Source organism: Parambassis ranga, chromosome 3, assembly GCF_900634625.1.
Source record: "Parambassis ranga chromosome 3, fParRan2.1, whole genome shotgun sequence".
In the NCBI taxonomy this organism is placed as follows: domain Eukaryota; kingdom Metazoa; phylum Chordata; class Actinopteri; family Ambassidae; genus Parambassis; species Parambassis ranga.
Window position 1 is genome coordinate 20766261 of NC_041024.1, and position 27369 is coordinate 20793629.

The following is a 27369-nucleotide window of genomic DNA, read 5'->3' on the forward strand; positions in this document are numbered from 1 at the left end:
TTAAAAAACATCCTCAGCCTAATTCATGAGAGGAGAAATGGATTTGTAAATCTTGTACATAAACAAGACTTATAAACAGTCTGGGGAAATTTGAGACTCGTCAGTTTGGGGATTAGTGAGAATTAATAAACATTACTTTCCTCGGGCGGCTTCACTCTCCTCTCATTGAATTCAAAACAAATTGTGAACATAACACCACAAATCAAATGTCTGCTTTCCCTTTTTTAGATTGTTGCTCATGTTTTCAGTTTAGCTACTATTACATTACCTCTGCCTGGCCTAATGCCTTTATGGCCACTACTGCACTGGGCTTGATTTAAGCTTGTGTCTTTTTGCAGAAATCAAGGCGGTATCGTCCTCTGCGAAACAGCTGTCCTCCCATGACCCTGCCTCTTACCAAGTCTGTATCTATGCTCGCCATCAGCCACAGAGACATTGATGGTAGGTGAATAGTTGCCGTTTTATAGTAACTTCAGTATCAGTTCAAACTACTGATTTATTCAAGTCTTAATTTGCAACTTTTAGCCTCCGACATTTTATCATTTGATTTCATCCTTTCTGTTATGCTGCAGTATATTAAATTCGAATTGAGTGAATTTTGAGTTTGCCTCAAAGTTAACTTCACATGGACTTATTTCTAAAATCAGAACCCTGTGTGCAGATGGAATTTTTAGCATGTTTAAGGAGACCTTTAGACTTTATTATATTTCCCCAAATTATCAAACAACACAATACATAACCAGTTTATGAGTCATTATTTGTCAGGTGTTACCATGACATTGCTGCTTGCTGCCCCTATTCATAGTAATATATTTATTATAACATTTTAAATGTTAAGTGCCTGTTGTGGTTCTTTCCTCCCTGCCTACCAGCAGTGGGACGTCTGAGACGTAGGAGACGAATTTCCTTCTCTTTCAACCTTTCTCCCATTCTCACCAAATCTAAGTCTCAGTTCATTTATGAAGACTCTTCATCTAGTGATGATGAGGATAACTTGAGTAAGTACTGAACCAAATCCTGTAGCGGCATTAGAAAAGAATGTGATTTTATAATCCTTAGCTACTCCCATTAGACCCCAGGATCTAATTGTGACCATAATCCATTCACAAAGTGAATATAAAATACAAATGGCTTTTTCCTCTCTGGAGGTGTAAGAACTTTTCTAGAATCACTCAAAGAAGAAGCGCAGCACCAAGACTCGCTGTCAGTACAATTGTTCGATTTCTTTTGTTGCAGAGTTTTTCTGCTGAATACAATGAAATGCTAAAGGCAACATTTTGCCACAACAACCCTTTCATAAGGAAACCATTATCTATGGCTGATATTCTTGCAGTATGAATGTCCAATTAGTATGTGCTTGTAGCTAAATGGCTGGTTTAGAGAAGCACCTTTCACCTTGGCAGCAGGTATTGTGCTAAAATCCCTGTTGATGAAGAACAACCTTGACTTCCCCTGTCCCCTGCTCATCCCAGTATTTAGATGACCTTTTATAAATTGCGTCCTTTTTAGTCTTTCACCAGAAAAATAGAAAATGAATCATCACAAACATGCAGGTGAACTTAAGAATCTCTGGTTTTCTTCCAGATAAATGTAAGCCTGTAAGCCTGTCACCTTTAGTCAGACACTGAGCCAGCCTGTTTTTAATCTATGGATATTTTCATCAGTGCAGACAAGCAATGCTGTGCATATTTGTATCTGGGTACAGTGCAGACAACATCCATACAGTTTCTGGGACCAGAAAGTGTGGGTAGGACATAGACACATAATATGAAAAATAATCAGGTAGCAAGACCATGATTAAATTTTAGCCGTATATGTTGTAGCACTTTTTAACAATCCTGGTGTGTTTGTTCTTTCTTTTTTGTCCCTCTTCATCCAGCAGCCACTAATAGCACTATATAGAAAGTGCTGGCTTCAGCTCTTTGGCCCTCTCCAATCCTCCTTGTGCGAGTCATTTGGATGTCAGCCTTCACACAGCAACAATTTTACTTAAAACTTGAGCCAAAACCAAAGTTTCTAGAAAAAAAACAAGTGAAAACAACACCTGAATCTACCCCTCACTTCCTCCTCTCTTTCCTTCCAGGTATGAGGTCGTTTTCCAGCAACTCTGGGTCACTAGCATACAGGTCAGTCCAATTCTGCGAATACACTTTACCAGAAAATTGTTCTTCAGACTTTTACTGCTGTTAGGACCTTTATAGTCTTATAAAACACAGTGTAGAGAATGGTACCATGGGACCATAGAGCCTTTACAGTGCTGTAAAGAATCATATCAGAATGTGTGAACAGAAGAAAACTCAGTGTGTCTATCTGTGTGTCCAGTATATCAGAGGAGGAGCCTGGGCCTCTGCGGAGCGACACTGAGGGAAAAAGCACGACCAAAGTCAGCCGGACCTTCAGCTACCTCAAGAACAAAATGTACAAAAAGACCAGGGTAAGCTTTTTATTCTCATTCTTAAAAAACATTATCTTCATATTTTATTATACCACATTTCATTCGCAAAACACAGACTTGTGTGTTTGGTCAGAATTCATGCCTGACTGAACATAAGGCTGCTTTTCTGCTTCACACTGCCCCACTTTACGCTGGGGTCTAGTCTCTGCATCTTCTTCTGTCGCCTCAGTCCAACAGCTGGGGGTTACGTGACTTGCTGCAGGGCATGTCAGTGTTTCTTGTAACTTCCCCCATTCAGATTTCCCCTGTAGGATTGGTTTTCAGTTCACAACATTTGGTCACAGTGCTTCTCTTTCATACATATACGGGTATTATACCATAAAGCATTCTATATTGTATTTTAAAAAGTGTGGAATGGGCACATATAGTTACTGAGATTAACAGATTTTCCTGTAAACATGCAGCTTTTGCAAAAAGACAGTGAGAGGTGAACAGGAAGTAAAACAGGAAGACAGAGTTGGCTGTGGGTGTGTAATCGCCTCTGTAACTTCAGTCTCTGCTTTGCTTTTAAAGTGACAGGGTTTTGAAAAGAGCTTGCCGCAGCCTGCAGCTGGTCGCTCCCTGCCAAAGGTCAAAATTATTGGCCACCAATAAAACTCAAAATGGACCCATTTTGGCTCCAATAGCTCTTCTCATTGTTGTTGGATTGCATCCATAATTATAATGTGCTCAGTAACAACAGACATGGCCACATCAAGCTACCATAGACTGTCACACACAACAGTTAAACCTTCTTTATTAAAATAGGTTAAAGTAGGTTTCAGGCATTACGTTATGCTTGAAGCCCTGGTCTGTTTCAGATTTACCTCACAGATACAGATTCTGATCAATATTGAAAGTCTGCATGTTCTAGAAGAGGATCTATTTTTTTTTTCGCAGTTTTGTCACGGTGTCAGTACCAGACTGAAGGGTCATTGCAGAAATAGCACCTCCTGTAGCGAGACAGTCACTTCCTCATTGCAGCTTTCCTGATGGAGCCTCAGTGCTGGTAGTAGCTTTCAGTCGCTCAGCCACAGCCAGGGATGTTATACAGGAGGTTCACAGGGAGCCATGGCTTCTCACTGAGATGGAAAGGTTGGCTGGAGGTAGGCTAAGGCAGAACTCTGCTTTCCCAGTCAAACTGTAGTGAAAGAGACACAATATCATGTTAAAAGTAGCCGGTACTGCCTTCTGGGCTGATGTCATTGCTTGGTAGAGTCTGTTTCAGTAGATCGTCTATGTGTTTAAATCTCTGGGTTAGATGTCACATGTTAAGAATTGTGTTTTCTTTCTGTGTCTCCTCCAATAAGCTGAAGAATTATTTGCATATAAACAGACAGGATATGAAATAGGACCAGTCTGTGTATGGCAGTTTATACGGCCTGTAATACATAGAAGTTTAGTAATGTGATTCATCATTGGTTAGAAAGTTGTTGTTGCAGGAAGTGAAAATGAATGCTGTGTGTTGTAATGGCTGTAAAACACGCTGTGGTCCAGTCAGCCTTTTGGTATCTTGAAGGAACTGAACAAAATGAGTTTGAGTATGTCAGAGCTTTGTGGTCCCCTCAAACCAAGAGGCCCAGGGCTGGCCATTAAAACGCACTGGAAAACTCCATTTTCCCATTTCCTCTGGGTTTGGGTGGAGGCTCTGTGATGTAAATCCAAAAGAATAAGAGCTCTGTTCTTCTCTGCATCACTTTATGGGATTGTGATTCAGCTCAGAGTACGGAAATGGCCAGCTGCTGAGGATGACCTCGTCAATTAATGCCGAAGAAGCAGAAAGACAGCCCTGTTATGGAAAGGCCAGTGATTTGAATCCCAGACAGAGTGTCTGTATCTGTCGTCATTAATTTCGCAGAAGTGTCTCTCCTTGCTCATTTATCATCAGAGGATTTGAATGAGAGCATTACAATAGCTGAGAAAACAGGATGATTAAGAATATGTTGCGCTACTGTTACAGCTAAATACTGAAATGTCAGAGTCTTAGCAGCAAAGTCTTGCTGTCTTTTGGTGTCTGAAACAAAAATACTCCACTCTTAAAACAGTCCCTTAATGAGACAGTTTGTTGTCAGCATAAATAATGCATCACTTAATATGCAACCCCCCTACTGTTTGGTACATCAGACTAATAATGTTGCTCTGCGGGGTTCAGATTAGAATTTAACATAAGCAACTGGCCTAATGGTGAAACATTTTGTCAGTGTCTGCTATAAGTCTACTCTACATACAACCAGGAGTCTTGTTTTTCTTTTCCAAACTTCTAATTGGATGGTTAGTCATTAGTGAAGCAAAGTTCATGATTGGTTTCCTAACTATTGTAATTCCACTCTGCAGGAAAAGGAGCGTGAGAAAAGGGAGAAAGACAAGGAAGGCAAGGAGAAGGACAAAAAGTCTGTGAATGGTCATGTTTTTACAGCGGCCAGCTCCAACCAGGCCGTCCAGTGCTCCCAGTGCAATAAGGCTTTTAACAACAAGGAGGCTTTCTACTGTGCATGTAAGTACCACTGTTTGCTTTTGGTGTCTATTCCTCCAGCTTTGCTTTTTCTAACTGAGCAGGTCTCCTGTTGCTAACATTAAAGCTCACTGATTCTTTATAAAATATTTCATCTTATTCTTATTTTCATTTCACTGAGTACACAGAGAGGACAGAAAGAAATAAAATGGAAATAAAATATCCTCAGTGGGCATATGTCATCAGCTGTGAGTCATGCTATGCAGTGGGCCATGTTGCCCTACTGTAAAGGTTTTTTACATCTGCATTCACATATACATTTAAAAAAAGGCTTTGCCTGCTTTGTTTCTTTTTGTATGATTTTTCTATGTCAGCTGAGGATTAACAGTCTCTGTAGTACTTGTATGCAATGTGACTATACTTTGTGTACTTGCAAAAAACAGCTGTATAACTACATGTTGTGCATGCTTTCCTAAAGGAATAGCCTCATGATCTATATGAAGTAGTGAACCCCCCAAAAGAGCTACTTCTAATGAAAACCAGTCAGGCTTTCTGCACAGACCACTAAACAGCATTTGCATTGTTTTTCACTGAAGTGTCAGCAGCCCTAAAGAGGATGTAGTTTATTGCACAAGCTTTTGGCGCAAACCCAAAAAGTGCCTAAAAAGGAGAAACCAGCTCTGCGATAGATGGCTGCGATTCTCTTAATAGTCACAATCTGCTTCAGATACTGCAGACTGGCACAAAAAACATCCCAAAAGAACTCCTGTTGCAGCTCCTGTTGTGTTCAGCCAGCCTGGTTCAGATTGTTAGAGAGGGAGGTGTTTTTGAGAGGTTTGCAGATGTCTGGCTAGTGTCCATTCATCAGACAAATACAGTGATTCTTTGTCTCAGATTAGCTTGAATACCTACACCATGAAGAGAAGAGAACATGGAGAAGGAACACAGAGGTTTCCAAGGTTGTTTTACTGTGCAGGTCATAACTTGATATATAACATAATTTCCTTGGGGTATGCTCTAATCCCAATATTATTTTCACCAACACAGCTGTACTTTTTGAGGTGATAGGTGGAAGGTGCTATGTATTGTGTAACCATCACACCGTTGCTGCCTCTCTATACTTGAGAAGTTACACTATGTTTTTTCACCCTAGCTGAGAGCGTAAGAGTGTTGACATAATCCCAAGGGTGGAAATGTTGTACACGTTAGCATGGGTGACTGCGTCTGATCGTAGGGTTTGCAGTTTTTACTTGTACAACACTTACACTTCTATGTACTGGAGCATGCTTGTGGAGTTAGATTTTGATGTTTCTATTTCCTGATCGACCACTGCAGTTGTTTTCTTTACACATATGTATGTACATGTACATACATGCTGGTTTCTAAGGGGAAACAGTGGAAGTCCTTGGTTGACTAAATGGGATCACATTACACATTGCAGTGCTGATCTTATTTTAGCAATCTTGAATGATGACTTTGTTCCTAAATGGTGATTTGGGTTGTTTATGTATTTGAAATTTTCCCATGCAACTCAGTGTTTGTGTGTGAGTATGTACGTGCACGCGTGTGTATGTCATTCCACAGCCTATCTTTCTTTTCTTTTTTTCCTGTGTCCACGAGCAGTATTACCCCTCGATTGCATCACATGCTCTGCTCCGGTCTGGCTTTCATTAGCGGGCTGGTGGAGTTTCCTGGCTGGCTATGAAAACCAGTCAGAATTTCTAGCCCCCACCTTTCCACACACCCTCACTGGCCCCACCACCAGGCTCATACTGTAGTACTCACTGCTGCTTTTCTTTCCAGACTGCAATGCCTCTGTCCACAAGGGCTGCAGGGACAGCCTGCCTGTTTGTGCCAAGGTGAAGATGAAGGTAAATCTTCATTCACAGTTACTCTACCACTGATTCTGTAGTATGGTGTTATCCTGTGGCCAATATTGATTTTTCTTTTTTTTCCCTCTCTCTCTGTGTTTAGCTGCCCAAACAGCAGTTTGCAGTACCAGATTCCAGCTCTTTTCCTACAGTCACGATGAGAAACAAATGTGAGTGTCCAACTAAACTGGCATTCTATAGTTAATCTTTGTAGCCAGTAATTATTTGCAGATCGGTTGGCTGAGCCAATTAAATCTTTTAGGAGGAGTTTTCTGGCATGTATTCCCTTTGTTTTAATACTTGCACTAGAATTTGATAAGCGTGGTTTCTATTGGGTTTATAAGGTGAAAACAAGGTGCGTTTGATCAGCTGTTTTTAGATTCAGATCCATTAGTACAAAAGATCATACTATTTCTGAGCTATTATCTGAAGTAAACAGATAAGACCTGGAAGACAATCAGTAGCTCCAACCATGTTCTTTCAGTGCAATAATGTCTTCTAAGCACCTCCAAACTCTAGAATAAACCCACTGGATAAAACCACCAGATATGTCAAATGACTGAAGAATTCAGAAGGGGTCCTTTAAGAACCCTGCCTGTTTGTTGAAGGATCAGCAGATTGTTGCTGTTATATACAGTGAACTGTAAGGTACATTGTCTCTGCTCCAGCTGGCGGAACAAGGGAACGCCCTTGGTCAGCCATCTTGTCCCCTGAGGACCACTCTTCCCTGATGATTCCAACATCTCGGAGACACACCAGCATCATGACTTTCCCTGGAAATAATCTCTCCAAGAGTCTCTCAATAAGCAACATCGCAGGGTGAGCTGCTCTATGTGTGTGTGTGTGTGTGTGTGAGCCTCAGGTATTCACATTTCCATTTAAGTTAAATAAAAGTTGTCATTTAACCTTTGGGTTGAAGCTATTATAGATGTGTGTTGGACCATCATAAACAGATCTGATGGTGTCTCTTGTCGTGACCTCTTATGAAAACAACATCATTATTGTAACCTTTATCGTTTCTCCATTCAGTCCGGTGTTTGATGAGATGCCCATTAAAGGCCTGCGGTATCTCTCACAGTCCACCGACTCCCTCAACAGAACCAACCAGGTCACAGAATCCATGGAATCTCTAACAGATGAAGGTCAATACACACATTCGCACACAGAAATACAATTCTTGATTTACCATTGTTTTAATCTGCTAGCGTACTGCAAATGAACAATGACTTATTTTTAAAGCAAATGATTCACTGTTATTTACAATATACAGATCAGAAACCCGCTATTATTATAATTCTGTACATGAAAGACAATAATGTGATTGTAAGCTGTAATGTTGGTTCAGGAACAGAGATGATGGACGGGCAGCTGATGGGGGAGTTTGAAGCAGAGGCCAAAGAGCTGGAAGCAGACTCGTGGAGTTTGGGTGTGGAGCAGCAGTACCTGCAGCAGCTGGACAGAGAGCTGGTGAAGAGACAAGATGTCATCTATGGTACATCTAGTCCTCACACCACATTGCAGTGACTGTGTTTATGTGTGTGTGTGTGTGTGTGTAGGAGTTTGTTTGCTAGTTTGTTCATCATAATAATAATAATACTTTGTACTGTATATGTATACAGTATCGGACTGGCCTTTCATGTGTTACATTTTGCAGTCGCAATATATTATATTCAGTGCAGCCAAAGGATGTAGATGAGGCAGCTGATGCCATTCTTACCCTTTGCGTCCTGCAGAACTGATGCAGACGGAGATGCATCACATCCGGACGTTGCGGATCATGTCAGAAGTGTATAGCAAAGGCCTGCAGAAGGAAGTGCAGCTGGAACCGCAGACTCTGGAGAAGCTGTTTCCTGCTTTAGATGAGCTCCTGGAGCTCCACACACAGCACCTCCTGCGCCTTCTGGAGAGGAAAAAGGAGAGTCAGGTGGAGGGGGGATGCTGGGATGGGGGCTTCATCATTAACCGGATAGGTGACATCTTAATCAGCCAGGTAAGAAATACTGATTAATGTTATACAGACATTGAATTAGACATGTTTCTTTTAGATTGTAAATCAAAAATTTGAACTCCACCATGCACAGTATTGCAGTGCTTGTGTTGTGTATTCATATCTGCTGCATCCTGCCTTAGTTCTCTGGATCTAACGGTGAAAGCATGAAGAGGGTTTATGGAAGATTCTGCAGCCGTCACAACGAGGCTGTCAACTTCTACAAGGACCTCCTGACCAAAGACAAACGCTTCAAAGCCTTTATCAAAGTAAGCGTCAGTCTTCTCTCACATATTTATCAAGTATCTGTCATACAACCGTGGAACTTTTATCTTGATGTTTTCTTGCTGACAACATATCGCTCTCTTTTTTTTTAAACATGTCTGGCATTCCAGACATGATTGTTTTTGTAGAACAGTGTTCTAACAAAGGTTGTTCTGCGTTTTGTTTCTCTTCAGTTCAGTGCATGTATTGGAGACATGTATATAAAAGCCACATATACTCAGGCCATTTAACTTTATTAAAGCAGCGCCAGAACATTTTTTTTTCACAAACACAATACAAATCACGCACTTTTTGTTCTACAGCTAATGCTGTTTTTCAGGCTTTATGTGAAAACATACCACCTGTTGTGTGGGTATGTTTTACTAAAACACCTCTTGTTTATTCTTCTAGAAAAAAATGAGTAGCAGCATTGTTCGGAGGCTTGGCATCCCAGAATGCATCCTGCTCGTGACCCAGAGGATAACAAAGTACCCCGTGCTGATTCAGAGGATGCTGCAGCACACTAAAGGTTAGTTTCAACATCTTTTCACTAGTCATGCATGTTGATAGTACATTTATATACAACTGTTTGGATAGAGGGGGAAGTTTCTGCCTTACAATCAAAATGTGTGATATGTTACATTACACATAGTCTCCCTGTCAGAGCAAACAAGCATAGCATAGCTTTGGAGTTATTAAAAAAAAAAGCATGTTACGTCATAGACTTTTTTTTTCTTGTTGATCCGGGGTGCATTATTTACCCTTGCATCTCATTAACATGTGACAGGACAGAATGAGCCCAATCAGTTTTGAGAAAAAGTGCCTGCCTCAAAAACCATTAGAGAAACAAGTTGATCTACTCTTCAAACCACATTTAAACATATCTGTGAGATGGTTTTACATGTTAAATAAATCAATCACTGCACTGATACAGATGTTTCAAAATAAAGAAAACATCTACTCTGTACTATAGTTTATGGATTTATAAGGTTTATTTGAATTTATTTATTTGTCGTCGTTTTAAGAAGAGAGAAACTGTAAAAATACCTCATTACTATTCTTTTCAGTCAGTGCTCATCGCCTCTTCTTATCCTAAAAAGGAACACACATTGGCATGCCACTTGTTTGAGAAAGCATCCTGGAAAGTAGAATTTCTCACACATGATTTCATATATTTTGAGAAAATGAGACATTTTGGATGGGTGCTTTTAGGATAATAGATCAAGCTTACTTTGAGGAGTTGAAATATTTCACACCATATTTATATCTGATTTAAAGCAGCTCTCGTCAGCTGGCCTCCCACTGTGTACATTCTCTCTAATCCTTCCCCAAAGCCTGTTTATAGTTCTATGTGGGATGGGGGAGCTCTGACTTAATCCCCAAGGTGCTTTAAGAAGACTCTCTCCTGCCAACTCTGATATATACTCAAGAAATAACACAGTACTCTCACAGTTAGAGATAGTATTTTGGTGCTTAGGAGCACTGAAGTACAACAAGTGCAGGAGGAAAATATTCCACTTTGGAGGAAATGGTTACATACAGTCTCAAACGGAAGTACACAAAGCATGAGGTAAGCATGTGTACCAGTGACATATTGAAACAGGAAGCTTTAGAGCCTGATGACTCTTGTGATTATTAGTCCATGGTTTGTTTTGTGTGGGTGTATTCCTGAATAAATCCCGCATAGTGAAGGTTTTTACACGTACACCTAATTTTGGGAAGCAGACTAAGAAAGCTACATTCATTCAAAAATGTTAATGAAGGTTTTCAATAGTTTTGGTGCTATTGTATGAATGAGAAACAATTGAAAAAGCTATGTATACCAACTGAAGTTCAAAATTGTCCTGTAAGTGCTGAGCATTTACCATTTTCACTAGCAACCGACCAAACCACATTTTCCGTAAAAAGCTAATAACAGATAGACCACGAGACCTCATATTTCACCTCTGCAGGGGTCAAAACTCCACCTTTGTGGAGGCAAACTCAGACGACCTGTTCTTTCTGTATGGCTCTGACTACAGGAAAAATATTATTTTTCTTCCTCGGGCTCTTACTCTGAAGAGTGTGGTCCTTATTTAGTCATAAATCTCTGATGCTATAGAGTCTTATATAACATTTTAGACCTTTAAAGGGTTTAAGGAAAATGTCAGTGCAGCAGCTGCCATACTGTTTGGTTATCAGATGACAAGTTCAGCACAACACGAACAAGAACAACATGTTTCTGATATGCTGATCATGAAGAAATAATAGGGCACGTCTGCTGTTTTATAATAACTTCCTGTTCGTCTATTCTGACTGCTTGTAAAAAAAAGAAAGAAAAAAGGCACAAAATGAAGTCAGTAGCAAGGTAAACATAAGTGGACATTTTCCATATTTACACTCTGGATAACTGCTGTAATTTTAGTGAGAAAGTGCTGTCAGTGTTAAATACACATGACCTAAAGTGGCATTAAAGATAAACAGTGTTTGAGTGGTAGTTGTGCTACAGGAATGTTTATTAAAAAACCTCTTGTCTCTTTTCTGGATAGGCCAAAGAGGAACGTGGGCGAAACAAACAAATATTCAAAATGTGATGACCACATGCACGAATACAGTTCTGGCACAGCTTCAGCTGAATCATTTAAAATTATACAGGAAGGAGCCTAATGCAGGAGAAAAAAAACTATATTGAAATCTGTGTCCAACAAAAAACCACAAAAAGGCTTTCATCAGTCTCTCTGAGCAAGTAGAAATGCAGGCACAGTTAAATGGCAAAATGGATACCAAAATGTCACTTCATCTTCTGCAGTGCATAAACACATTTTCAGCTGTGCCACTCTACCCATCAGTGTGTTAGATTGGAACTGTTAAATTACCAAATGTACTTGTCCTGCGCAGGTAAAGTGGTTTGAATGGAGCATGAGATTTTTGTTAAATGTCAAACGAACCTCTTGTCACATGTGCTATACACAGACGGCGAGGAAGACTACAATGACCTGACCGAGGCTGTTCGGCTTGTGAAGGAGGTGATTGCGTCGGTTGACAACAAGGTGAACGAGCATGAGAAAAGACGTCGTCTGAAGGAATTCCATAGTCGCATGGACAGCAAGTCCATCATGATGATGAAGAGTGGGCAGATTTTTGCCAGGGAGGACCTGCTGAGGAGGAGGCTGATCCACGATGGAGCGCTGCAGCTAAAGAACATTCAGGGAAGACTGAAAGGTGAGAAAAGTTTTATTTTACATATAAACATAAAACATTTATAACCGTTCACTTATCTAAACACATCTGCATTTGGTCTTTCAGAGGTCCATGCTTTGCTCCTATCAGATGTCTTCGTCTTCCTCCAGGAGAAAGACCAGAAATATGTCTTTGCCATGCTGGTAGGTCATCTTTCCCTCTCTCCTTCTATTCCTTATGTCTTTCCTAACTCTCTTTCTCACCCCCTCCAGTAATAAAGATCTTATAAGCGCTGCCACAGATGATGTTGTCATATTTTCCTATCCCACTGTTGTTTCTGTTAGCCTTAGCTGCCCTGCTTAGCTTTTCCCATTGTGCAATAATAATGCCTGCCTCTAGCTAGCACGCTAGCTGCACCTAATAAAGCAGATCTGGCCCTGGGCTTCTAAACCCAGCTGTGATAAATCATATAGGTTTGAGCCGTTTTTTCCATGTTTACAGGGCTCACAGTTTCATGGCAGGGCACACACTCTCTCTGTCACACACTCACATTGGGGAGAATGAAAACAGAGGTCGGCCTGTGGCAAGATAATCACATCCATCAGTTAAAAAAAAAGAGGCTTGGCATGTTTGAGTTGGGGCTGTTGACATTGAAAAGGGGGAATAACATGTGCTTCTAAATGGATGACAGCCATGTGAACAGGGCAAGGTCATAGATCACCATCAGCTGGATAGGAGACACTGTAGAATACATGTCTGTAAAGGTAAACATCAATGCATGATAGGACAGATATAAAGCATACCCTTCCTCTTATATTTGGTGCAAGTTCAGTCTTTTTGTTTCCACGAATATTCTTTCCTCACTGAGGTGCAGCGAAAACTTACAAGGCCCACTTGATTTGATTTTAATCTTGTGGATTTTTTTCCTTTTTGTTTACAGTGTAGTCACACTAGGAAGACAAACAAAAAAAAATCTTAACCTATTCTTCAAACCTCAGACAAGTGGTTGCAGGAAAAATGTTGGGATGTGGTTGCAACTTTAGAGTTTTACTGGATGGAGCAGAAATGAAGCAGTGGTTTGTGGTGTTAGTGCTTTACAGCGTATGCACGGCTAGCTGAAGCTCTACAAATCAGCCGACTGCCATAACGATGATAACATTAACCACGGTCTCAATCTGTCTTCTGCTTTTCTCTTTATTCCACTTTTTTTTTTTTTTTTACTTTTTTCCTTTCCGTCTCAAAACCCTATACTCATTCCATAATCCTTGCTGAAACTGACCTTCCTTCTGTCTTTCGCTTTGTCCTTTGCTGCACTTGTTTTTCATTTCCTTCTCCATAATTATCCTTCTGCTCTTCTTCCCCCTCCCTTTCTCTTGCCTTTCCCATCCTCTCACCATCCTCGCATTCATCTTCCCTCCTCCCTCTTTCCTCCTTGACCCTCCCACTGTCATCTTCCCTTTTTTTTCTTTTGTCATCAAACCCTCCCCTCCTTCTTCACCCCTCTCTCCCTGTAGGACCAGCGTTCCACGGTCATCTCCCTCCAGAAGCTGATTGTCAGGGAGGTCGCTAACGAAGAGCGTGGCCTCTTCCTCATCACGGCAGGCATCGAGAAGCCAGAGATGATGGAGGTTCTAGCCAGCTCGAAGGACGAGCGCAACACCTGGATGCAGCTCATCCAGGAAGCCATGCAGTCCATGTAAGTAATATTTATAGAGATCCTATTTAATGCTGTGATGCTCACATTTTCCTAGCCTAAACGTATATGCTGGTCTAATCTTCCTCTCTGCTGCAAGACAAACTACCATTACAGTAGTTTACATTCAGGGCTGGCCTTTCAAAATTCACCACTGTATATCTTTGTCTCAAACCAGAAGTTAGACTGAGCCCAGTTCTATTGATAGCCATATACAGTAAGTTGTGGCAGGGCATTGTGCTGTCAGGAGGATTAGCACTGCTCTACCTGGGGATGGGATGTACTCAGGGACTGTCTAATGCTGGATTGGCTTCAAGGGCAGCTCACCATAAGCAGAGGATTATTCGAATGCAGCCAGCGGGAAGGAGAGAGATTTAGTACTCTGTCTCGCTCCCTCCCCATCTGACTTCTGTCACAATACAAAACTGAGATCAAGCTATTGGCAGGAATGAAGATAAAAAACAAAACTGATGCTGTGTCTCTTCTCTTTTAACAAAATACACATCACATTTGGGGCTTTGTTGTCCTGGGGTATTGATGTATACCATTTGATTTAAATCTTAGGAATTATTTCCATTAATCTTAATCATTAGTCAGAAGTTAGTTTAAAAAAAGAAAACATTTATTAAAACATAAATAGTCACAAAAATCTAAAATTCCATAAATGAACTTCCTAATTACGATAATCCCTCAGGATTAATTTCTCAGTTAGACCATTCTTTTATCACTGCTAAGTGAAACCAAACGACGGTTGTTTGATTCTGTGTAATTTACTAAATTTGTTTGTTTGTTCCTTGATTGGACAGGGAGAAGGATGAGGATGAAGGAATTCCCAGTGAGACGGAAGATGACAAGAGGCAGCTAGAGACTAAAGCCAAAGAGATGAGAGGTGAGAAGCATGCCTGTTATGTTTGTCTAAAAAAAAAAAAAACAGCACCAGAAAATGATTTCCTCACTGTCCTTCTGTCTGTCTCTGCCGGTCAGACCTGTTGAGGCAAAAGGACATGGAAATCACGTCTCTGCTAGAGGAGAAGGTGCGGCTCTTCAGGGGCATGTGGGAGGGCTTGAGCCCAGGCGAGGAGGCCTGCCGGCAGGTTGAACCTTTCTTTAGATCAGCCAGCAGCCTGGAGCCACCCAGGGGCGCCTCCATCATGAGAGATGCCCTGCAGGAAGGTGAGACAGAGAAAGAGTGTGCATAATGTGTATGCTGTAGATGCATCATATCATTCATTTCTCACATTATTACCTGAGAGAGCTGGAGTTTAAAGGAGAGAGTGTTGATGTTTTGGGATAATTTGGGGGGAAATGTATATAGGGAAACATTAAAGGATGTGATCAGAATGTGTTTTAGGATTCTTTTCCAGCTCTGTTTGGTGCTTCAGCAGCCATGTACATCAAATGTGTATAAGACAGAAGCAGCAGAGTTGAGAAGTGAAGTGATGAAGAGCGATGTTCTGTATCATGACAAAGAGAATGGGGAAAAGCTAGAGAAGCACAGCACAGTCTTTGCCCATTAAGATAAAGAATAATTTCAAGTATAAGGATTCACAACAGCCAGCACAGTGTTCCTGGTGTTTACAGATGGAGGAGTTCAGTGGTCAGAGCTGTAGGCTATGTAGGGAAGTTTTCCTAAGTACAAGTTTTCCTGCAGGCAAACCTTGTTCCACAAAAAGGTGAAGTTGGGGTAAAAACATACCTCAGTTTTGTTTTATAATTTACAGTTGTGGTAACTGTGTGACATTTAAAACTCGTCAGCAGCTCTCATGCTGTATTGATGTATGATAGAAGCTCACTTTCAAATCTAGCACAAAAGATTTAGCAGCACTACAACAGGATGTCTTCTCCACCTCCTCCTTCTAAAGCCTGGAGCAGTAATAGTCCTTATTTGATATGAGAATTGGCAGCAGAATGTAATTTCTTCTCCTGAGGTTATTGTGTTTTTTTGTTTTCATCAATCAGCAATAGCTTTTCATTTTGTGTTTTGTTTTTTCCTCCGGAAGTTCATAGTGCTGAACAAATGTATATGCTGATAGCAGCCTACATCTTACATACATTTTAGATTGCACATATGTTTAAACTTTTCATAAAGGAGGATTGTGGTTCAAACAGGTTGTCAGCTGTTGCTTAGCAACAGGAGCCACTACTAGGTTGGAAGCAACTAGGATTCATGGTTGCAGAGCCGAACTGTAACACAGTTAGCTGAGATAATTCACTTACTGACCTGCACATCGATGTTTGCCCCTGTGTGTGTGTGTGTGTGTGACAGTGGAGACATTACAGGCATTGGTCAACGGCAGCCTGGGGGGAGCAATGGCCAGTGTTCAGGAGGGAGGAGGCGCAGGGCCGGTGTGTTTGCCCCGCCGGGCTGAGACCTTCGGAGGCTTCGACAGTCACCAGATGCACAGCACTAAGAGTAAGTCAGCTGCTCTGTATCCTTGATACCATCATCTGTTAGGGAGACATGGTCCAATCCATTCCAGTGGTCAGTGACACACCAAGAACAACCCCCTACCTGGTCGTCCACATCACTGCACTGACTCACTGACTAGACTGCAAATGTGTGCTGACACTGCCATAATCCCAGCACAGGTTTAAAAGCAAATCATTTCGTTTTTCATCATAAAACAGATTTTTTTTGTTGGTCACATAGCAGCAAAGCACCACACCCTGCACATCCCACAATGCTCCTGTGCAGTGCAGAGAGATTTAATATTTTAGGCAGACTTGGACAGCAGAGCTGGAGCTTCCTGGGGGAAATGTGGCCTGGGGCAATACGTCTGAACTGGTGGCTTGCAAGCTGATAGTGTGGCAGATATTGAGCTATAAGAGGTGCAGATATTTTTTTATATTAGTAGCTGGGGAAGTGATGCTAAGCAATGACATGACATGAGTTTAAATATGAATAAAATCATGTGTGTTTTAGGTTAAATGCAAGCTTAGCTACAGTGAAAGCATGAGGGGGGAGGTTCAGAGCAGAACAAAATGCAAATGCTTTCAGTGTAACTAAGTCTACAGAAAGAGGTGATGGATAATATCCATATTTTAACATTGAAACAAAAAGAAATGTAGGTCAGCAGTTCTTTATCGTGTGCTGCAGTATCTCAGAAATCTTGAAATTTGAGAATACTTAGCATCCGATGCATGAATTGTACGAAGCAGTCACTTTATTATCTTTTTCATACCAGTTTTTTCAGTTCAGCTCATCATTCTCACAGGTGAACATACAATTTGTATTTATCTTGACAGAAATCCATCTAAAGCTGGGATTTATTCAGTGCTCCTTCTCTGTTGAAAAGGTTGATCAATTTTCAGTGTGGGTGGGAGTCAGCTGCAATGACCAGCCTTACATTTATCATTATACCTCTTATAGTTACTTACACAGGATAATGTCAACGTCAAATGAAGCATTTGTGTATCAGACACTTGTCATACTGTCTCTTTGGTGCACAAATCATGTAACAGTAAACATATGTTTACTGTGCACTTTATTCCTGCACTTCACCTGTTCTTTAATGTTTATGCTTTGCTGACTGGTTCATCCTGTGGTCTCCCTCTTTGTTAGGTGGAGACAGAGATGAGGGCGAGGATGTGACAGGAGATCTACGCAGGACAGAGTCTGACAGTGTTTTAAAGAAGGTCGGCATCTGAACAGTCAATCATTCTTTCCTTCATGCATGTGTGGGGGTGCAGTTCTTTCCAGTGAATTATCCAGGTCCCATTGCTCTGTGGCGGTTCTACATTGAAACATTAAAACATCTTAAAATTAAAATTGACAATCTGTAGGTAAATTAGTTTTTCAGTACAAACATCTTTCAAATGTACCTATAACCAGTTATGGGCCGCTAGTCAAGTCTGTGTCATGGGGCAGGCTGTGAGCATTTTTTACTGATAAATCTAGCTGACAGCAAACTAAGTGTTCTTACTTTAGTTTAATGTTAATTATCTCAAATGGACTCATGTTAGCAGACAGTAGCTAAAAAAGTTAGCTATCTAATGAGCCAGTGCACCGACATCATGATTTAATTACATGATGAAAACACAGTGCGCTGCGAGACACATTCATCTTCACCCACATCCAGCAGGACAGTCCTGTCTATCGGCCTGCAGCATTCAGCTGTCCAGTTTGTTGATATGGCCAGAAAAAACTTGCATGTTGTTTACAGATCTTGTATTAACAGCAAGAGCTCTCACTCCTTTGATTATTCACACTATTACATACATACAGGAAAGATCTTTGCAGCCCCGTGAAGATAGATGATAGACAAACATGAAAACATTGTCTGAATGGCACGCAATCGACCCGCGCCCCCGTCTCCCACCGCTTCTGTGCACGGCGCATTCTCAGCAAGCATGTGTGCCTGCAGCTGCAGGGGGCACCAAATTGCCAATTCCCCACACAGCAGAATAATCATTTAGCGACCCAGATGATGTTTTTTTCCCAAGTGCTCACGCCTGCCCATGCCAAAAACCTTTTCTGCCTTCGCTTATGGTGACCATCAGTAGTATAAGAATTCAATAGTGGATTGAAATAAATGGACCTCCTTTAGGTGCTGTTATTATGACTCTTTGCAGGATCCTAGCTTTTGTACTCAGTTACCCTGCATTTCTCCAGCAGCTGGATTAAGCAGGTAATCGTTTTTTGAGTGGAGCCGAGTGGCTGTAATATGTGCTTTTACAAATGCTTTTTTTTCTTTCAACCAATAGTTACCAGGCCACTCCTTCTAAATCTTCCTCTCCGAAGGAAGGAAAAGGGAAACATTTGATTTTTCTGAACATTTCATCCTGGGCAGCAAGCCAAGATGCAAAGAGAGTTCAGCAGTAAAAGCAGACGGGTGTGCAGAAGTCAGAGGCACCATTAAAAATACAATACAGTGTTAATTTAAGCACTCCATTTTCTACTGTATTTACAATTAGTTTCTTTGTAAACCAGAAATACATTTGTAGTAATGTTTAACCGCTATTATGGAAAAAGAAAGCTGTAATCTGCTATATTGTTGTATCAGAGGCTGATACAATTAGATTTTATAGCACACCCACATCATGTTTTAAACATACTCATGCAGCAGTATCTACAGTTTACAAAGAGTCATGCACATACGGTTCCTTCCATACAGGCACAAAGACACTCCAGCAAGTGTGCATGTTTGTGTATCACTGTACTCAGTGTGTGTGTTAATGTCTGTGTGCAGGGAGGAAACGCCAACCTGCTGCTCCTGCTGAAGAGGAACAGTGAGGTAACTATGACTTCCTGTCTCTAATTCACTCAGAGCTGCAGTTCACATGGAAACTGTCAGTTTGTTATCGGCATTAATCACTTCATTAACTGCAACAGCAGTATCACTGTAGCTGCTCTACTAGCACTGTATGGCAGCAGCATTATTTCAATGGCTTTCTTAAATAATGAAAAACAAAATAGCTCAATGTGGCAAACAGTGGCAAACGTAAGAGGGAGAAGAAATCTGAATAAAAGCAAAGGAAGCTGTTAGATGGCTGAATCGTACGCAGCTGAAATATTGTAGCTTGTTTTGTGTTTCATTATGCTAACCTTTGCAGTGGTGCAGTAGACAATTAGCAAGACCCACAAGTCAATCTGTTGTGCATGTCCAGTGCATCTGTATGCCAGGACTCTTATTCATTTGCTCTAACCTTATTCAGTTGTAATAGATATTTGGAGAAAAGTCTGTTTATAGTCCTTAACTCATTTGTTATTCAGACCGTTTCGCTGTTGTTAAAGCCATTTTCTGCACTCCCAGGTACCATTATAGGGATGATTGTTGCATCTTGGTACACAATGGTGGTAAATCAAAGGTCAGCGGCCTTGTTTCTTTGTCTGTATTTGAAAGGCGTAAAGGTCACTTCTTTGTGAAGTTCAGTCAGTGCACTGTTGCGCTGGTAAATTTGCATTACCTGACCGCTGCGGCTGTTATTGGTGTGTTTTAACAAGGAAAATGCAGCAATAAACAAGGTATCATTAATCAGGTTTGTCCATGCAGCTGAAGAGAAGGGTGCCTTGAGGTCATTTGGTACTCAGTGTTCTCTTTTCCAACAGCAGGTCCTCCACAGTGTCTCCAACCTGCATCTCCTGCTCAGCACTTTACAGGTATGGTGGATTCCATGCAGTGTTTTTAAAATGCATCCATGTGCTCCACATCAGACTAAAAGTGATGCAACACTGTGAAACCGTTTACTGTCAATGTGAATGTCTTCTTGTGTAAGAAAAAAACATTGATTGAGCCATACAGGCAGACGTAACAGTAATGTGTTGAAGACTTAGCCCAATACAAGCGTGAGGGGTGTTTCTGACTTTATCACCCTACCTCTCTGTTTTAGGCGGTGGTGGTCCAGCAGGACAGTTTCATAGAAGATCAGCGGCAGGCCCTCACTGAGCGCTCCTCATCATGTATGTCCTTATCGCGGCCATCCTCACGGCCCAGCTCATTGATTGAACAGGAGAAGCAGCGCAGCCTGGAGAAGCAGCGGCAGGAGCTGGCCTCCCTGCAGAGACAACAGGCAGCTCATGCTGAGGAGAAGAGGCGACGAGAGAGGGAGTGGGAGCACAGGGAGCATCAGCTCACTGAAAGGGAGACGCTGGTGCACGTACAGGTAGCTATGCTAGTTCTGTTTATTATGAATACGTTTCTAGGCAGCTGTAATTATTAATGTAACCTCTGGCATTTTTTCAGTGGTAGGATGTTTCATGCTGGTGTGATTCACCCCGCGTGTATTCCATAAGTTGCAGTGCAGTATTGTGTAAGACATTCATGGTTTCCAGCAGAGCTTTGTAGTAATGCCTTTAAAAATCAAATATTTTTGACTGAAAACGCCAAATTTTAACACACACTACACCAGACTGCTACAGCGCTCAGTGAGTATTGTGCAAGGACATTGTAGTAGTGATGAAAGAACGAAAGAATTAGTGTCATGATTACATTCATGATTAGCTTTAAATCCAGCTGTTGTACACCGGTGCTTTGCTTCAGAGTGTGTTTATGAGACTTTAACTCTATCTGACAGCAAATGTGACAAGCATATGGCGCTTTGTGTGAAAGTGTAGTTTCATTTTACATATTATTATGATTCTGTAAGGTGACTCAGGTTTAAAGTAACTCTAGTGAAGTAAAAAATGTTGTTCAAAGTATAAAGTCGTGAAGTGAAGTGAGCAGCCACTAAAGTATTTAAACCATCAGTGAAGTCTACATTTGTCGGCTTAAGAGAGGATACATTTACCCATAAATATTTAGGATTTTGGTGTCTTTATAATAAGTACTGCTAGTCTCATGTGATTTGATTTGAGCCAAAACTTATCCCTCTCCCAACTTCCTATCATTTCAATAAATCCATCTTTGGGCATCCAACCACTGCAGGAGGAGGAGATGGTGAAACAGCACAAGCAGTTGGAGGACGAGAGGCAGGAGCTGCAGAACAGGAAGGAGGAGTACCAGAAAGACCTAGAGAGGCTAAGAGATGCACAGAGGAAGCTGGAGAGGGACAGGGAGGCTGTTCAGCGGCAGCTCGACAAGATGGAGGAGGTCCGTCTGGCTGAGGTGAGCGGGGGCGTAATAATAATCCTAAATATCATTTTGCTTCAAATGATATGACACGACATCCTCCCTGCAGGAAAACTACCTCTTTTGTCATCCCTCTTAGCTGCAGGGGAACACTCAGTGAGCTGGAAGCGATTCAGTGTTTTGCTCAATGACACCTCAGCAGGGTTGATGTTTATAGATGCGTACAGCAGGGGCTTAAACCTGGGTCCCCTTCAAAGTGAATATAAAAAACCTCTTGGCTATGTAATAACAAGCAAACAGTGCTGCATCCCAATCCAAACAGCAGTTATATTTCTGTGTGTTTGTGCATAAACACTCTCGTTTTCCGCCAGAGGATTTTGTAGAAATGGTTGTGATTTATTACACATTTAAATATTCACCTACTATTAATAATACATGCTCATTTACAGATGCAGTGTTCATCTGTCTAATCTCCTCATCTTATTTTCAGAGGACTCCCTCTACAACATCTGATGAGTTCCAGTTCCCCGGCAGCTCCCACTCTCTGGAGCTGGACCCGCTGGAGCTCTCTTCCTCCTCTTCCTCCTCCCTCCCTAGGCTGCAGCCCCAGCGGTCCAAGACCAAAGGGAAAGGCCTAAATCCCTTTTCCTCATCCTCCACCAACTCCAAGGGCAGCGAATCCAACAATCAGATCTCAAAGAGCCTTCTGCAGCTGGCCAAGAACAAGAGCAAAGATGGAAAGGAGAAGAAGAAGAAGAAGAGCAAAGGGGGGAGTGCACAGACAGCAGGTACAGAATGAGGATGATGGATGGATTTAGTTAAAATATGCAAAGTCTTAGAGTGAGTGCACAAGTAAAAGTTGAATGTTAAGATCAAAGATACAATGTTCTCAAAAAGATCTGTGATTGGCTGAAGTTTGTCTGGATGGATAATTCAAGGTTCTGTGTTTTGTTTGATGTGGCATGCTGCTGTGCATGCTGGGTAGATCTGTATCCCAGAGGACGCCAAGTACCAAAAGAAGAGTTGTTAGAACAGTGCTACCTATTGTGTTTATGTTTGAGCAAGTCAATAGAAAGAAGAATCAAAATAGTTGTTCAGTTATTGATAAATGAATAACGCTTTGTAAGCATTTTTGTAAGAAAAATTCACGCTTTTTTATTATTCATCTGTTGCTTCAGTATTTATACTAAAAAAAACTGTTATTCTAGGAGGTACCCACTTAATTTGACTAATGTAGGACTCTGAAGCCTCATGTAAGCTTCTAGCAAATGTTAAAATACTTTTATTGAAGAAAATGAAGCTGGTGGATTTCATTCCCGATCTCTTGTATTTGAAGAACATGAGAAGAGGATTTGTTGTTGTCCAGCTTGAACAGGAAGAGGGTTGATTACAGCAGGAGAAGCTTGTCTCAGTAAGAGGACCAACAGTAAAACAATAGGACACAGAAGTGGGCATTTTATCACTGATGGACTACAGTTAAATCAATAGCATCTGTTCAGTTTGTTTTCCGAGGTGTTCCTGGAGCTCCTCTCTTTGCTTAATTATGAATTGCGTGGAGCAAAAAAGTGTGTGTTTGGATGCGCTGCATACCCAGACCTCCTCAGTATGATGTCTGGGTCTCAGCTTAGGTTTGTTGCAATATTAAATTAGTCAGAAAGGTAAATTATTTAGCTGTCCTACATTTTAGAGAGAAGTTTAAACACTGTCGGAGCACGAGTTTATAAAAATGAAATAATATTGTAGAGCTGAGTGTTTCTGCTGTTTACAGATCAGCAGCACGATAATAAAAGCACAGCAGATAATCCTCTTTATATGAAAAGCATATAAAAGTACAAATGCATTTGCAGGTATGAGATGGCTCTGTTACGAGCACATTAAGCCGCTAACTGAGACAGAGTTTCACTAGTCCTTAATGGATCTCACAGTGGACTGAGTGGAGCTGGTGCTGCAATCTCTAACTCTTCTCTTCTCCTCCCCAGACCCTCAGCACCTCCCAGAGCCTCCACTGGATGGAGAGATCTTCTTCTGCTGAGAGAGGTGGCTCCCTCTCCTCTTCATCGTCAACATGAACCCACCATCATGCCATCCTGACACACAGAGGAATGTGTTACAGTCCTCTGCATACTGTATGTAATACTGCAGTGTACTACCAGACTAATTCTGCACCTTGAAAGGGCTTTTAGTTGATTTTTTTAATATCATTACATAGAGCAGTTTAAGATTACATGCTGAACAATGTATCATGTCAGATACCACTGCGTTTAGTGTTGGGAAAGCAGAGTATTGTAGGGGTTCTGTTATGCTGTGCATGTAGGCGTTTGTCCAGACACGTGCAGTACATAAAAATAGGGAGTATGGATTAGCTGTGCACTTTTGGGTATTCTCTGTTCAAAAGAAAAAAAAAATTTTTCCCTTTTATTCCAAAGAAATTTCTTCATTTTGAAGAATCCGACATTTGTGACAGCTCAGTATCACAATGAAAGCATTTCACAGTGAACTGCCTCACAAGCAAGCCGGCATGTCAGAGGCTTCGCTGCCTCTCTGCCTGCCTGCCTGTCTGTTCGGCCCCGACTAGCCACCCAGCATTAAGTCCACACCAGCTTGTTATGTTATGTTATGTTAATTTCCAGATGCAGGGCCGTTTTGCAGGTGGTCTTCAACCACACATATCCAAACACCACACAGACACAGATATGAATGTAGGTGGGCTCCATGTGACTCATTCTTAAATGTATTCATCGACAGTTAAGTCAAGACTGAAACCACAGAAGGGAAGCTGTGTGTCCTAGCAACATTTCTTAATAAGCTCAGTGTTGGTTCCAGTGTTTCAGTCTGAGTGCATTCACAATGAAAGAACAGTGTAGCCTGACATTCCTGTACTCACTGTTTTAAAGCAGATGTGCTTTCATCCATTAATTGGTCCGTTTGTAAGCAAAAAAAAAAAAAGAAATTTAATCCTCAATGATGCTTTCACGCCATCCATCATATTGCATGATGTAGTTTTAATTTATTTGAATTATGGATATCTCCATTTTGGAGTGAAACTCTTCAGATGTGCATGTGCATTTTTCAGACTCAACATAATGAAAGGATTGAGACATATCTTTCCCTGTCTAATGGCCCAATTCATATCCTTTAGTGTGTTTTAGAGCCTTGGATGGATATTAGCTTGATCCTCGCTTTATCTGCCTGTCAATGGTCTTTTATGCAGCCCTCATCTTTCATCTGAGCAGGGCTTTCCTTTTTTTAATTGCATGTAACTCTGCAGGTAGCATACTAATGGCTTCTGTCTGTTAGAGTTTAACTTTCACCATCTTTCAGTTGTGATTATAGACAACATAGACGCACATGGCTGATGGTTTTAGGAAATGGAGGCCGTTAATTTAGGGGACAAAGCAGCTGGTTGGCGAAAATGAGAGGACATTAACTAAAAACATGTTACGTGTCTCTTTTAATGACTAAACCTGCTCAGAAGGTACCGCCTGAGTCATTTTACATTAATCAACACTCGTCAGTGTTGTTAAGCACTTTGGTTCTAAAATGTTGATACATTGTCTTTGTCAGTGTGAGATATCAGTCATGGAGATCTTTCTATATTGTGGCATTTTTTAATTTAGGACAACAATGATCCAAAGAGAGACAGTGATTGTGTTCAATGTTAGAAAAAAAAATGTCGCAGTTCTGTTTTGTTCAAGTTAAACAAGGGGGCTGGTAGCTTTTACAGAATGTTTCCAAGGTGACCCATTGATGCCTGTGTTTTAGACCCACTCGGCCCACAATGAGGGCCTTACAGCTACCTGCTGGACAGGTAGGAAGGACAAACTGAAGTTTGAAACAGATCTTTTTCAAATGTACGACAGAGCAGCATCACTGAACTGCTGCTTTGCTGCCTCTTTTGTCTCGTTCTAAGTGCTTGTTTGTTGCTCGCCGTCTGTGTTAAGGATTCGACTTCATGTCCAGGCTGTTTTACTATAGTGTGTCTTGTAAGAGGCTTACGGGCCTGCCAATTAGTTGCTTCATGTCTTTTGTTTATGGCTTTGGTGTAATCCTGTCAAAGAAACAGAGAGGAATGAGCTTTTTTTTTTCCTTCTGTTTAGCTTTAGGTGTGTTTCGACCACTAGGGAGCACTGCACCTATAACTAAATGAATCCTCTCCTTCACACAACAACAACCAGAAAGTATAAAGTTTTTTTTCTTATACTGTCCCTGCTGTGAGAAATTGACATATTTTTCTCAGCAGGTCATTGCCGTACAGAGATAATGTGATGAGCGTGGGCTCCCACATTCTGTGACATTTTCCCCACGGCATTTGTAATTGACTGCAGAAACAAATAAGTTGTCAGAGATCGTAATTGGTTATTCAGTGAAACCAGTCAGCAGCAGCTTTAATGTGGGGGGGGGGGCAAAATGTTGGAGGGAGCGACCGGGCAGAACTACAAACCTGTCTCTGTGAGGGACAATCAGCAGGCGCAAGTCAGGAAAACGTACTCCCTCCCCGATGATGATAAGCCTCTCCATGAGACGAGTATGTCCATCAGGCCAACCCTGCGTAGCCTTAAATCTTAATGATAAAATGCACTAGAGTAGAACCCAGCATCTTCTCAGGAGAGAGAGGAGAGCTTTTATACCTCTGCTTTGAAACGAAGGATGTTTGTACTATACAAATGGTACACAGTTGTTTCACTCTCCACAATGTAAAAAAAAAAGGGCAAATGTGTAAATATGAATTATGTATAAAACAAATCAAATGTAAAAAATGAATTGTTTGATTTGTGATTTATTGCAGCATTTTGTAAGAATGTTTTATTTATGTTTTATTCCCACCCTCAGGGTGACGAACAATGAAAAGGCATATTTCTCTCATAATAAAAAAAATCATAATGCAAATTGTGAATCTGTTTAAGTGTATTCTCTCTCTCGTGTTATTATTTTTTATGTTAAGATGTTTAAGCTTCTCTGTTTCTGTCCCACAGCTCAGACAGGCAGGATTTAGGAAAACATGACCAGTTCAGCTCACTGAGAATGGATTCAGTACTGTAGGTACTGTCCTCACATTATGTTAGTAAATTTATACTGTAGATGTTGGACCAGTGGGAAATCTCAGTACCAGGTGCTTAATCATCGTTATAAGCAGTGTATTTCTGTGTCTAAAACTGTGGGCTATAGGGTAAAAAAACAAGGGAACCGGCTCTCATAATACGCAGTTCCACTCTTACAGCATACTGAGGAAGTGGGATGCTGAATTCAGCTTGCTGGGTCCTGAAACTCCTTGCAGGACAAATGGTTGGAATACTTCCAGTTCATCTGATTTGTCTCTTTCAGACTATTACCTGTTCTTCAGGATTAAGAAGGAGCTTGATGGTCATCCATTTGACAGGTCGATGATGTCTTAGCTGCTGTAAATCACTTCCTGGAGGTCTGAGACATGACTTATACTCCACCGTGACTTTATGTGATTTTATGTTGTGTCTACATGGCATCTTTTTTGGCAGAAATGTTTCACAATTCAACTTTATTAAAAAAAAAAACACATACCACAAGTTTGCACTGGCCCATAGGCCAATATTTCATAGCTGGGGCATTTGGCAGCCTTCAATAATTTCTTATAATAGATCATGTCAGTGTTGCACATCTGAGCCCTACACTTGTGGGAAACAAGATCTCTGTTGGACTGAATTGTGAACTACACAACCTGCCTGTGCATTAGTATGGATGTTACAGACACCACATAAGTACCATCTACAGAGGATATCCCATCATAAATGATCCCTGACACTGAGTTTTTTCCTCATCTCTCAGTCCTGATGTGTATTCTGCTCCTGACTGTAGAAATTTAACAGTGCTTCAGAGTGTTTTGTTTGGATGCTTTATCACAATAAAACAATTCTTCTCATTAATCCACTTATTTGATTCAGAGGCAATTAAACCGCTATCACTAAATTCTGCTAATGCCTTCATTTCCTGTTTCCATTAGTTTTGGTGCTGCGGTTTGAGCACCAGT

General features: G+C 41.1%; 1 protein-coding gene across 7 annotated transcripts in view; it reads left to right on the forward strand.

Moving 5' to 3' along the window:
- akap13 (A-kinase anchoring protein 13) overlaps positions 1-26255 on the forward strand; it is an 80121-nt gene extending 53866 nt beyond the window's left edge. For 4 of the 7 annotated variants that reach the window (XM_028401023.1, XM_028401022.1, XM_028401026.1 and 1 more), the window contains 25 exons: positions 339-441; positions 2084-2126; positions 2323-2434; positions 4769-4928; positions 6690-6757; positions 6861-6927; positions 7426-7576; positions 7787-7899; positions 8103-8249; positions 8491-8747; positions 8888-9013; positions 9420-9537; positions 11961-12209; positions 12294-12370; positions 13682-13863; positions 14667-14749; positions 14845-15033; positions 16127-16273; positions 17423-17496; positions 19050-19094; positions 19910-19960; positions 20191-20463; positions 21222-21404; positions 21859-22156; positions 23348-26255. In XM_028401023.1, coding sequence (XP_028256824.1) covers positions 339-441; positions 2084-2126; positions 2323-2434; positions 4769-4928; positions 6690-6757; positions 6861-6927; positions 7426-7576; positions 7787-7899; positions 8103-8249; positions 8491-8747; positions 8888-9013; positions 9420-9537; positions 11961-12209; positions 12294-12370; positions 13682-13863; positions 14667-14749; positions 14845-15033; positions 16127-16273; positions 17423-17496; positions 19050-19094; positions 19910-19960; positions 20191-20463; positions 21222-21404; positions 21859-22156; positions 23348-23400 — 3369 coding nt within the window. In that variant the 3' untranslated portion in view covers positions 23401-26255. The remainder of the gene's footprint in view (positions 1-338; positions 442-2083; positions 2127-2322; positions 2435-4768; positions 4929-6689; positions 6758-6860; positions 6928-7425; positions 7577-7786; positions 7900-8102; positions 8250-8490; positions 8748-8887; positions 9014-9419; positions 9538-11960; positions 12210-12293; positions 12371-13681; positions 13864-14666; positions 14750-14844; positions 15034-16126; positions 16274-17422; positions 17497-19049; positions 19095-19909; positions 19961-20190; positions 20464-21221; positions 21405-21858; positions 22157-23347) is intronic. The other 3 variants (XM_028401024.1, XM_028401028.1, XM_028401025.1) reach the window with 2 other exon arrangements.
- The last annotated feature ends 1114 nt before the right edge of the window (positions 26256-27369 follow it).